The sequence below is a fragment of the Coffea eugenioides genome, chromosome 1 (assembly GCF_003713205.1).
Source record: "Coffea eugenioides isolate CCC68of chromosome 1, Ceug_1.0, whole genome shotgun sequence".
Classification (NCBI taxonomy): domain Eukaryota; kingdom Viridiplantae; phylum Streptophyta; class Magnoliopsida; order Gentianales; family Rubiaceae; genus Coffea; species Coffea eugenioides.
In genome coordinates, this window is record NC_040035.1 from 7,032,229 (window position 1) to 7,043,782 (window position 11,554).

The 11,554-nt window shown below is 34.2% G+C and overlaps 2 protein-coding genes across 2 annotated transcripts; both read right to left on the reverse strand.

Moving 5' to 3' along the window:
* Positions 1-2,501: 2,501 nt before the first annotated feature.
* LOC113766804 (MDIS1-interacting receptor like kinase 2-like) lies at positions 2,502-8,376 on the reverse strand. Its single transcript, XM_027310958.1, has 3 exons — positions 8,355-8,376; positions 6,166-8,247; positions 2,502-2,545 (listed from the first exon to the last, which is right to left on the reverse strand). Exons 1-3 carry the CDS (start codon positions 8,374-8,376, stop codon positions 2,538-2,540), a joined length of 2,112 nt encoding a protein of 703 aa, XP_027166759.1. The 3' UTR covers positions 2,502-2,537.
* Positions 8,377-8,883: 507 nt separating this feature from the next.
* LOC113766814 (probable leucine-rich repeat receptor-like protein kinase At1g35710) lies at positions 8,884-10,623 on the reverse strand. Its single transcript, XM_027310969.1, has 2 exons — positions 9,624-10,623; positions 8,884-9,263 (listed from the first exon to the last, which is right to left on the reverse strand). The coding sequence occupies exons 1-2, from the start codon at positions 10,621-10,623 to the stop codon at positions 8,884-8,886; spliced, it is 1,380 nt and encodes a 459-aa protein (XP_027166770.1).
* Positions 10,624-11,554: the final 931 nt, after the last annotated feature.

The following is an 11,554-nucleotide window of genomic DNA, read 5'->3' on the forward strand; positions in this document are numbered from 1 at the left end:
TCTGTATTTGAGAATAAATATTTGTAATAAAGTAAATGTTTGAAAGTAAAATACTCGTAAAGAGTTGGTACTTTAAATAAGTAATACGTATTTACCTATAAACTACGCTCCTTAAAGTTTATTAATTATTAATTAATTTGTAATACTTTGTCATTCATTGGACATGTAGCACAAAGGACAAATCAGGTACAAAATTCTAATTTCACTCTCTAAAACAATATTTTAATCATTTGGACTAAATTTGTAAAGGATTAGTAACCTCAGGGGAGGTCAGTGTAATTGTTCAAACCACAGGGGAGGTTAGTGTAAATGTCAGAAACCTCAGGGGAGGTTTCTGAAATTATCCCTTTAAAATAATGTGCAACGCACATGTAGCTCCGGGCATCGCAAAACTTTATCGCAATGTTGACATTATTTTGGACCAGGCCAATGTAGTCGTAGATTTGTTTCCTCTTCTTAGATACAATAGCCCAACACCGCTTCCCTGGGCCCCGAGGTCAACCTGTCATAACAAAGAGAATTGTACGTGAAAAATTTCCCTTATACTTGATTATTTCAATTCCTTTTGTACATAAAAATAATAATAATAATAGTCCCCCATAGTTTTGCATATTGGCACATGATTTTTTTAACATTTCAAAATATTCATATAACCTTCTATAGCTTTATGTAAAGTGAAAAATGGAGAGAAAGTATCTCATGTTATAGAAATTGATCCTCACACACTCTAAAAACTTATATGGTGAAATTATAATATCCATTTAACCTCCTTATAGTTTTTTTTAAATAAAAATTCACTTAATTCTCCTATAATTTTTCATATATCTATACTATTCCCCCCATGATTTTATACAAAGTGGTTAGACTCTCATTTGGATTGGCACTTAAGTAAGAGAAATAAAGATATTTCAACTAACAACCTTGTCTATGTTGCTTTTTCTATCAAATATCCACTTAACATAAAGTTACAAGGGATTATGTGAATATTTTAAACATTAGGGAGGTCATGTGATAATGTGTTAAACCATAGGGAAGTTACTAGTAATTTACACACAAAAAATGGCGTGAATTAGTGGTTTCATAATTGTTTAATATACATCTATTAGAATGTGTGATACATGACAGGTGCCGAACCTGTGCAATAATAATTAATAAAACCTAACTACCACCTGAAACAGTCAATAATTAATTCTAGTACTGGAGCAGGAACTCTAGGTGTGCAATGGGTTACTTGATTCACCCTGTTCCAGAAGAGTTTGCTTAGTCCGATATACCTGAATTAATTATTTAACTGAATTCACTAACTAGTAGACAGTGGTAAGCAGGGTCGTCTCCTCAGGGACTGGAGAGAAATTTATTTCTTTTCAAGTCAAGATTAATGGGGGATTTTGGGATTAAATGCCAATTAAACAAATTAAATGCACAAAATAATTAATTAAAAGAAATAATTAAGAGAAACTCTAGCCAATGGTGCACTTCAGAAATGGTTCATGCACTGATCATCGATTCACAGATAATTCCAACATTTATTAATAGATTGGTTATAGTTGTCATGCACGCGATAAACAACCAACCCTTCCTTAATTTCTTGATAGTTAAGGTACGACCGTTAACTATTTCTCTAACTCAGAAACAATCCTAGGTACGACCGTAGGATTTAATTTCTAGATTGCATTAATAATTGGAAAGGCCCAATCCTAACTAACAAACACGCTACGAGGGTTTGTTTAAACTAGATCGTATGTTCCCCTGACATAAACCCAATTACGCCAGTTGCTATTGAGATAGGGATAACGAACAATTACGGATTCAATTACCCCTAACTAGCAAAATAGCCTATATGAATAATTAATTATTGCGCACTAATCAACCATTCACACGAGCTATAGCAATTAAAAGCAGGAAACATATAAATACCAACAAATGAAGGAAATAATTAAAAGTGGTTTAGATCTCACAGTAATTGCCGAACCAATTCGTTAGTTGTTATCTTGACTAGAAAAAGGAGTTATTTCATCTTCATGGAGGAAATTCCATGCAAAATTGCAGAAGTCATTCTCCCCCCCCCCCCCCCCCCCACCCCCCCCAAACAAAGCTATGTTTTTCGTCGTACTAATAGAAGAGACGGACCAAGAAAAACAACCCAAGAAACAGCAAAACAAGGCCAACCCGCTAAAAGGAAGGAATCAATCTCCTAAGCTAAGTCTACTTCCTTTTTCTTCTAATTGTTTCCTTGTCTTATACGGCCATATGAAGACTAGAGGAAAGAGCCCCACTTTGACTCCACTTTGCTCTTCATCCGCACCAATCAAGCTAGGAAATCTCCTAATTGAAAAGAAAAAGCTGCCGAAGATAATGTGAATCGTTTCCTAAAATATAAAAATAACTATTAAAGAAATTCTCCCAATCTTCAACCACGTGCTCTTGTTGACTTCTACTCGGACTTGGAAACTTCCACGCTTGAATCCCAAATCTTCTGAACTTGAATGTGCCACCACCAAATTAGCTGGAAATTGTCCCTTTAAGTCATGTTTTGGCTATTTTCCTACAATTAGTATCATTAACCAAATATAAGTAGAATTCGTCAATTAATACAATATTTGGCTAAAATAAAGGGGAAAAATAATTATAAATGTAGTAACAAATTATAACCTATCAATACAACAATATCACGTACAAAAAATGCTCATCTTTAAATTGAAGGTCGATTTTGTTTGGTAGCAATGATTCTCGAGAATTTCCAAATATGATCATAATCAAGCTGGAGCACAGCGGTTTTAAGGTTTTTACAATTTTGCTATTCTCAACACATTTACAAAAGTAATTTCTCATTTGGATTTACGGTTATTTGAAATATCTTTTCTACTTTTTACCTGTGTATATATATATATATATATTATAATTTAACGTATGTGAGATAGAAAAATGAAAAGTTGGTTAGAAAACGTACATTGTGATTAATAAGAACTTTTTCCCAATAATTGGCTTTCCAAATTGCCAAATGCTAATCACAGGAATATAGGTCTCGCAATTTTAAATATGTAATATGCTGCTCCAAGTTGCCAGTAAAGATGGGATATGTATCCCTCCAAAAAAAAAAAAAAAGAAGGTGGATCTGTATGTAATGTATTTGTTCAGGTCAACTTGGCAGTAGTACCCCTAATAATGTACTATTACTATTTCTTTTTGGGATCCTTTTGCCTTCTTATCCGTGAATAATGTTGTTTTGGAATTTGTTTTTTTCCTAAGTAGCAAATTTTAGTTGTTTTAGTCAACTTAGTTGGACTTACTACCAAAACAAAAGAAAAAAGGAAAAGAAAATCAACTTCCTTTAATGCTAGATGGTGTGAGTCATCCTAGAATCTGCAAATTTCACTTCATTTATAGGTTTTTTCTTTGTAAATTTTTTTCCAACAGAAGAGGGATGGGACTTAATGAGCGGGGAGGGGATGGGGGAATTTTTTCACTTCATTTATATATTGGTTAAAAATAAAGAAATTATTGTGAATTTAAAAATTAAGTAAACTGAGATCTTTATAATTGCATCGCGCCGGAATTGTTTATAAAGTTAAAGAAGATGCTAATGCCCCCTCAAGTTCAAAGATGCAAGTTTGAAAAGGTCAAGGTAGATGAGCATGTTTCAATTGCTATTTGTTGTGAAAAAATTTTCCTTGCACAGTTTTCAATTACATTTTTACTTCACATATATTATATCGTTACAATTTATTTTTCTCCAAAAACTCCAAAAACTTTTACAATCTTAACAGGACCTAAATCAAGTTGTATGATTTTAGAATGTATTAATTTTGGTCAAGCGCAGTGATTTTAAGGTAACTGTACAGTTGTCCATAGCCAATTAGGGATCATAGCCTATGTTTTCATCATACTGGTTTGGCATATTCCTCTATTTATTATGTCGGTTGAGTCTAAGAACTGCTTTCCTTTCTTTTGGTTGACTTCCATTCATATGTATTTCTAACAAAAGGAGTTCATAATGAAGTCTCTCTCAGTCTCAGATTCTAACATATATACACTAAAATGTATGGGTTCCCTTTTGCATTTTAGTTATATGGCAGAAATTTTAGAATGTCTTTACTGAGCTGGTGATTGCTAGTCAAGAATTTCCTTTGTCAATCATTTTGTCCTAGTGCTTGTTGCAGCCGTTTGATTTTATTTGATCCTGATATGTTACTTTTGAAGTTGTATAGACCAAATTGGGGGCTGGTAGAGACCTATATTTGGTTTAAGTAAAATTTATCCATTGATGTTGTTATTCATACAAGAGTTAGTATTTCTTATATAAAATTTGATGTAATTATCATATTTTGATATATGTAAACAAAATTCACATGTACAATGAACAAAACCTGACAAACCCAACTTAGTTTGCCTTATCCGCATATTCGACTTAATTTAGGATTTAGGAGGAGGAAGTTAACTACAAAAACACCAAATTGAAAATTTTACAACCTTTTAGAAATTCTTTCTTTATATATATATACAATTAGTGTCAACGTGGTCAAAGAAGACCTGGGCTCAGCCTATCTTAAGATAAATTGTGACCTGATTAATAATCATCAATTGAAATTTGTGACATGTGGCATCATACAAAAAATCAAAATTAGTTTTTGATGCCTTTTAAATCTTCACCCAAAAATATGCAATTACAAACTCAAAACAAAAATTTTCGTTGAAATGGAATTTCTATTGGGAAGGATGAAAGAGAGAAGAAAGAGAAAAAGAAATAAAAGAAAGGAAAACAATTTCATCTTATGATATTTTCTTGAGAATAAAATGAGAAACTAGAAAGGAAAGAGGAAAACCCAAAATTAAAAGAATTGAAAAGCTAAAAAAAATTGTATTTTAGGAAAGTGATTTGAATATTTTTTTAATCATTTAAGGAGAAGATAGATCTCTGCAATTCTTCTTTTTTAATTTCAATCATTAAGGTGAAGATTTTTGTGGCAAAGAGGAAGAATTAAATAAAGAAGAAAGAGAAAAAGAAATAAAAGAAAGGAAAATAAGGTAAATGAAAAGTCAAAATAATGCAACGACAATTTTGTTCTAAGGGGGGTTAAGTGAGTAAAATTAAAGGTTAGGGGGTAAACTGAAAAATGAGGTATTTTTTAAGGGGATAAAATGTGATTAACCCTAAAAATTGTTAAAGATAATTTTTTAATCTAAGACTCCGTTTGGAGTGGCTATTTTTTTTTTTCAAAAAACAAGTTTTTCAAATATAATGTTACAGTAATATACAATAACTCAAAATACATCCCATCCATATTAGTATATCAAATATTTCAAAAAAGTTTTATAGGAAAAAATTTTCATATACACTGCTACAATAAAATATTTCAAAAATACCCCAAAAAATAACTAATCCAAACGGAGCCCTTGCTATTTGAGCCCAATGGGTATCCAAGTATTTTCCAAAATTTTCCATCAATTAATAGGTACAATTGGGATTTGTCCCATTTTAAACACAATATCAAATTCTAGTACCCATCCCACCCAAAGTCCCCATGGGCATGGGTAACCCATTAGGATTTAGGACAAATTGTACCTCTAATACATACATTCTAGGCCAATGCACAATCTAAAGACTATACACGTGTTGCAATTGCATTATTATGATCATTGCCATATTTGCTTTTCTGAGGCACACAACAGAAAAATTAATAAATTTTTCTTAACTAGAAATTTATGCAAAGAGAAAAATGCAGTTTTGGTACCTAAACTTTGACGCACGAGCGGTTTTAGTCCCCAAATTTTGGACGAAAACAAATTTGGTACCCGAACTTTCAATTTTGAGCACATTAAGTACCCTTGACGATTTTTTCCCAAATTGTTACCGGAAAAAGCCACGTGACTGTCACGTGTCCGGCCAAAATGGAATTAAAAAAGGTAAAAAATGCAGTTTTGGTACCTAAACTTTGACGTACTAGCGGTTTTAGTCCCCAAATTTTGGATGAAAACAAATTTGATACCCAAACTTTCAAATTTTGAGCACATTAAGTACCCTTGACTATTTTTTCCCAAATTGTTACCAAAAAAAGCCATATGACAGTCACGTGTCCAGCCACAATTGTATAAAAAAAGGCCAAAAAATTTGGAAGAGAGAAGGTAAAGAGAAAATTGGATTTGTTTGAGCAAAGAAGAGTATACCTGGAGCAGCATATCCATAAGTTCCAGCAAATGAAGTCCAATGAGATGAATCAGGCCTTAAGATTCTTGCAGTACCAAAATCAGAAATATGGGCTTGATGCTCAGAGTCTAACAAAATGTTTTTGCTAGATATATCTCGATGAATTATGGAAGGCGAACAATTCTGGTGCATGTAAGATAATGCATTTGCCACATCTTTAACAATACTTACCCTGTTGATCCATTCGAACTTGGCTGCTGTTTCATCATTGCTCAACAAGTGCATCAAGCTTCCCCCTTCCAAGAATTCATAAACCAAGAAAGTGTGTTGTGCATGTGAGCAGAATCCGTATAGCTTCACGATGTTGCGATGCCTTATATTTGTTAACGCACGTATCTCATTGGCGAAATCTTTTGGCCTCCTCAAGGCACCACCATCCGTTTCATGAAGTTTCTTGACAGCAACCACTTGACCATTTGGCAACTCTGCTCTAAATACACTTCCAAATGCTCCCACTCCGATGCAATACTCGGGGTCAAAATTTTCTATTGCATCAATGATGTTCTCATAGACCATTTTCCCATCAAAGCTCCAGACAGAGAACATATTTTTAGTGAATTCCTGAGGCTTATTCTCCATGCTTCTCGTATGTGACCTTGCACGAATGAAGATGCCCACAACCACCGCAGAAAGAAATATGGTTGCCAGTATTGGAGCAACAACTAGAAAGATCATTCTTTTAGTTGTCCTTCTACGAGGGTTCTTTTGAGTTGGTTGAGAGCAAGGTTTCAATCCAGCAATACTGCCACATAAACCTTTATTGTTTCTCAGGGAATCAAATGGAGCTTTTTGAAATGCACTAATGTTGGGAAGAGGACCTTCCAATTGATTGAAGGATATATCAATGGAAATCAAACTGAAGCAATGATCAAAGCTTTGTGGGATGAAACCTGATATCCTATTATGGGAAAGATTCATCGTCTCAATGCTTTTCATCTCACCTAGCTCTGGTGGCAATTTGGATTCCAGCATGTTTTGGCTGAGATCGAGAGTTGCAAGTGAGGGAAGATTCCCTAGTTGAGAAGGAATACTATCGATGAGTGCATTTTGGCTCAAGTTTAAATCCAGCAATTGTGTGCAATTGTCTATTTGTTCTGGAATTGAGCCACTAAGATTATTGGCCGACAAACTAAGATTTAAAAGTCTAGACATCTGACCAATTTCTGATGGTATATTGCCTGAAAGGTCGTTGCTATCCAGCTTAAGCTCAAGCAACAAAGTCAACTTCCCCAAACTTCTAGGGATCTTTCCATGCAAGTGATTTGAAGAGAGATGAAGTTTTTGCAGACGAGATACCTCTCCAAGCCCAGCTGGTATTCTGCCCGAAAGATTATTGTTCGAGATCCTCAACTCTGTCAAAGTCAGATAGCCGCTCCAATTCCAAGGCAACTGACCAAAAAATTTGTTATTGTTTAAATTAATATGCTGGACATATGGAGAGATGCTAAATTCTTCAGAAATATTTCCTGATAGTTGGTTGTCAGCGGCAATAATTCTTCTTAAAGTAGAACAGTTTTTCAAGCTCCTTGGTATAGCACCGACAAAGTTATTTTCCGATACTGTGAACCACGCCAGTGAGCTACCAATGCAAATATTTTGGGGTAAATGACCAGTAAAATGATTTTGTGACAGCCCTATCCCATTTAAATGTGTAAGATTGTTGAATCCATCAGGCAGAGCACCGCTTAGCTGGTTTTTGAAAATATCAATAAAAGCTAGTAGCTTCAATGTTCCCAATTCGGGAGGGATAGCCCCATATAAGTTGTTTTGAGAAAGATCCAAGCCAATGAGATTGGTTAAATTTCCTATGCCAGAAGGAATCTGTTCGGAAAGATAATTTTGGAAAAGATACAGCAGAGTCAAGCCACTTAAGTTTCCAATAGACAGAGGAATCCGACCTGTTAGCATATTGTTACCTAAAGAGAGTCCTGTCAGAGATTTCAATTTCCCAATCTCTTCTGGGATGGGACCTGAAAGATAATTTTGGTAAAGACTCAGCAGAGACAAGTCACTTAAATTTCCAATAGACAGAGGAATCCGACCTGTTAGAGCATCCACAATGGATTACACTTTATGGAGTGTAATCCACATGCCACGTCAGCATTCCACTTTCTCCTCTTTTATTACACTTTCACTCACAATGGATTACACTCCACAAGGTGTAATAGCATGGGTCCACAATTAATCAAATATTTATTTTAATAATGCATAACTCATATCCCATAAATAAATAAAGTAATTTTTAAAACTAATTTTGTTATTTTTAAAAAATAAAGTACTAACTTTCGTTAAATTTTGTACATTTTGAATTTTTTTATTTTCTAAAAATGATATTATTAATTTTTAAGTTTGAATAATATATTTTTTTCTATGTTTCAAAAATAATATATTGTTATTTTTTTAAAAATAATTATGTAGGAAATTAAACAAATATTTGATACTTCAAATGCGAAGATATCATAATAATCCATACTTAATTAATAATTCGGAATGTAATTAGTTGAACTCCATAACATAATATTACATAAGTTAAATCAAATAAAATACAAATAATAACAAAATGAATACAAATAATAACAAAATCAATGGATTACACGCATCACCTGTGTGATGCGTGTAATATCCATGACACGGCTCCAATGGGGAGCCGTGTCATGGAGGGGTGTAATGGGGAGCCATTACACCCCCATTGGAGATGCTCTTAGCGTATTGTTAGCTAAAGTGAGTTTTGTCAGAGATTTCAGTTTCCCAATCTCTTCTGGGATGGGACCTGAAAGATAATTTTGGTAAAGATACAGCAGAGTCAAGTCACTTAAGTTTCCAATAGACAGAGGAATCCGACCTGTTAGCATATTGTTACCTAAAGAGAGTTCTGTCAGAGATTTCAATTTCCCAATCTCTTCTGGGATGGGACCTGAAAGATAATTTTGGTAAAGATACAGCAGAGACAAGTCACTTAAGTTTCCAATAGACAGAGGAATCCGACCTGTTAGCGTATTGTTAGCTAAAGTGAGTTTTGTCAGAGATTTCAGTTTCCCAATCTCTTCTGGGATGGGACCTGATAGCTGGTTCCCAAAAAAACTTAATTCATTTAGCTTTGTCAAGTTTCCAATTACTTTGGGAATAGGTCCAGAAAGATAATTTTGGTAAAGATTCAGCAGAGACAAGTCACTTAAGTTTCCAATAGACAGAGGAATCCGACCTGTTAGCGTATTGTTAGCTAAAGTGAGTTTTGTCAGAGATTTCAGTTTCCCAATCTCTTCTGGGATGGGACCTGAAAGATAATTTTGGTAAAGATACAGCAGAGTCAGATCACTTAAGTTTCCAATAGACAGAGGAATTGGACCTGTGAGCGTGTTGTTAGCTAAAGAGAGTCCAGTAAGAGATTTGAGCTCCCCAATCTCTTCTGGGATGGGACCTGAAAGATAATTTTGGTAAAGATACAGCAGAGTCAGATCACTTAAGTTTCCAATAGACAGAGGAATTGGACCTGTGAGCGTGTTGTTAGCTAAAGAGAGTCCAGTAAGAGATTTGAGCTCCCCAATCTCTTCTGGAATGGGACCTGATAGCTGGTTCCCAAAAAAACTTAATTCATTTAGCTTTGTCAAGTTTCCAATTACTTTGGGAATAGGTCCAGAAAGATAATTTTGGAAAAGATGCAGCAGAGTCAAGCCACTTAAGTTTCCAATTGACAGAGGAATCGGACCTGTGAGCTTGTTGTTAGCTAAAGAGAGTTTCGTTAGAGATTTGAGCTTCCCAATCTCTTCTGGAATCCATCCAGAAAGTTTGTTGCTTCCTAGGTTTAGCATGGTTAGGCCTGTGAGATTGCCAATAGAAGTAGGGATTGATCCATTGAATGAGTTATAGGAAAGGTACAAGAACCTAAGATTGGTTAGTTGGCTGATTTCAATAGGAATGGCACCGGACAACTGATTAGACCAGAAGGCAAGATAGGTTAGTCTAGAAACGTTTCCAATGTTGGATGGTATGGTCCCATAGAGTGCATTTTGGGAAAGCTCAATTGTAGTTAGATGGGGTAGAGACGAAAAATTGAGATGATCAAGTGTACCTTTGATGCCAGAACTAGTGATGTTAATCACCGATACTCGTCCAGCTTTGTTGCATCGAACTCCATCCCAGGCACTGCAAGGGTTTGCAGAAGATGACCAGGATGACAACTTAGATTGGCTATAATTGTCGAGACTGGCTTTCCAGGTTAAAAGAGCTTTCCCTTCACTTGCAGTCCTTGATGCTGCATGCATTTGATCAGAAGCAGCATTGACTCCAGAACAGGAGAGTAAGTCAAGGATGACCAAGCATGCAAAAACTAAAGTAATTGGACAGATGGAATAATTCAGGATTGACATATCTGCTGGAAATAAGGAAGAGAAAACTTTTGCTGTGAAGCTGATGGCCATTGTCGCACTTGTGCAGGTATTTATAGAAGAAACAATTCTGATTGGAGATGACTTATCTAAGATCGATCCATAATACATGTGTAAAAGGTGAATTTTAAATTCAAATAATGCATAGTTATTATTTATCCAAATCTTACCATATATATATATACTGTCAGTGTATAAAATATTATAGAAGAAACAATTATGATTGGGGATGACTTGAGTCGTCTGTCTCTCGTTATCATTATCAATCCATGTTATCACATATCATGCAAAGTTTGCATTTTATGTTTCCCTTCACATATGATTTAGATTTTCTTTCCGGAATTAATCTCGCTATGATAGTTAAAATTGAATACCTTGTTTATAATTCTTGGGGCTATGTGTGTAATACTAGTACTTAACTTTTTTGTTCAATTCCTTCCCGTGGTATACACTTTGTTCAACTTTTTGATAGTTTTTAAACTTATTCAAATATGGTTGATTTTGTATTAGAATTTATTTTATTTAGCAAAGAATTCTTTGATTCTGAACTTTCAATAGCTTTTAAGTTTGTTAAAATATGACCGGTTTTGTTTCAGAATTTCGTTTAGTTGCTTTAATATTATTTTTTCCCTTTTGGTGCTCATTTATTTTTCTTCTTCTTGTAGGCTATTTTTATTCCTTTACCATTCTCTTCCCATGAAAAGTTAATTACAAAAACTGAAAAAAAAAACAGCATATCTTCTTTCTGAATTAAAATAAATTTCTAAAGCTAAACTTGTATTTCCACATAAATGATTGATCTTGGAATATATGGGGAACAATAACTCATATAGAAATTTTAGATGGATTGCAAATTAGGAAAAGAAATAAAAAATTTGTAAGCATATATAACATAAGAATTCAGATTCCCAAAAATTTAATATCCTCAAGCATAATGGGAAACATTAGCAGGAAATGGGAATAT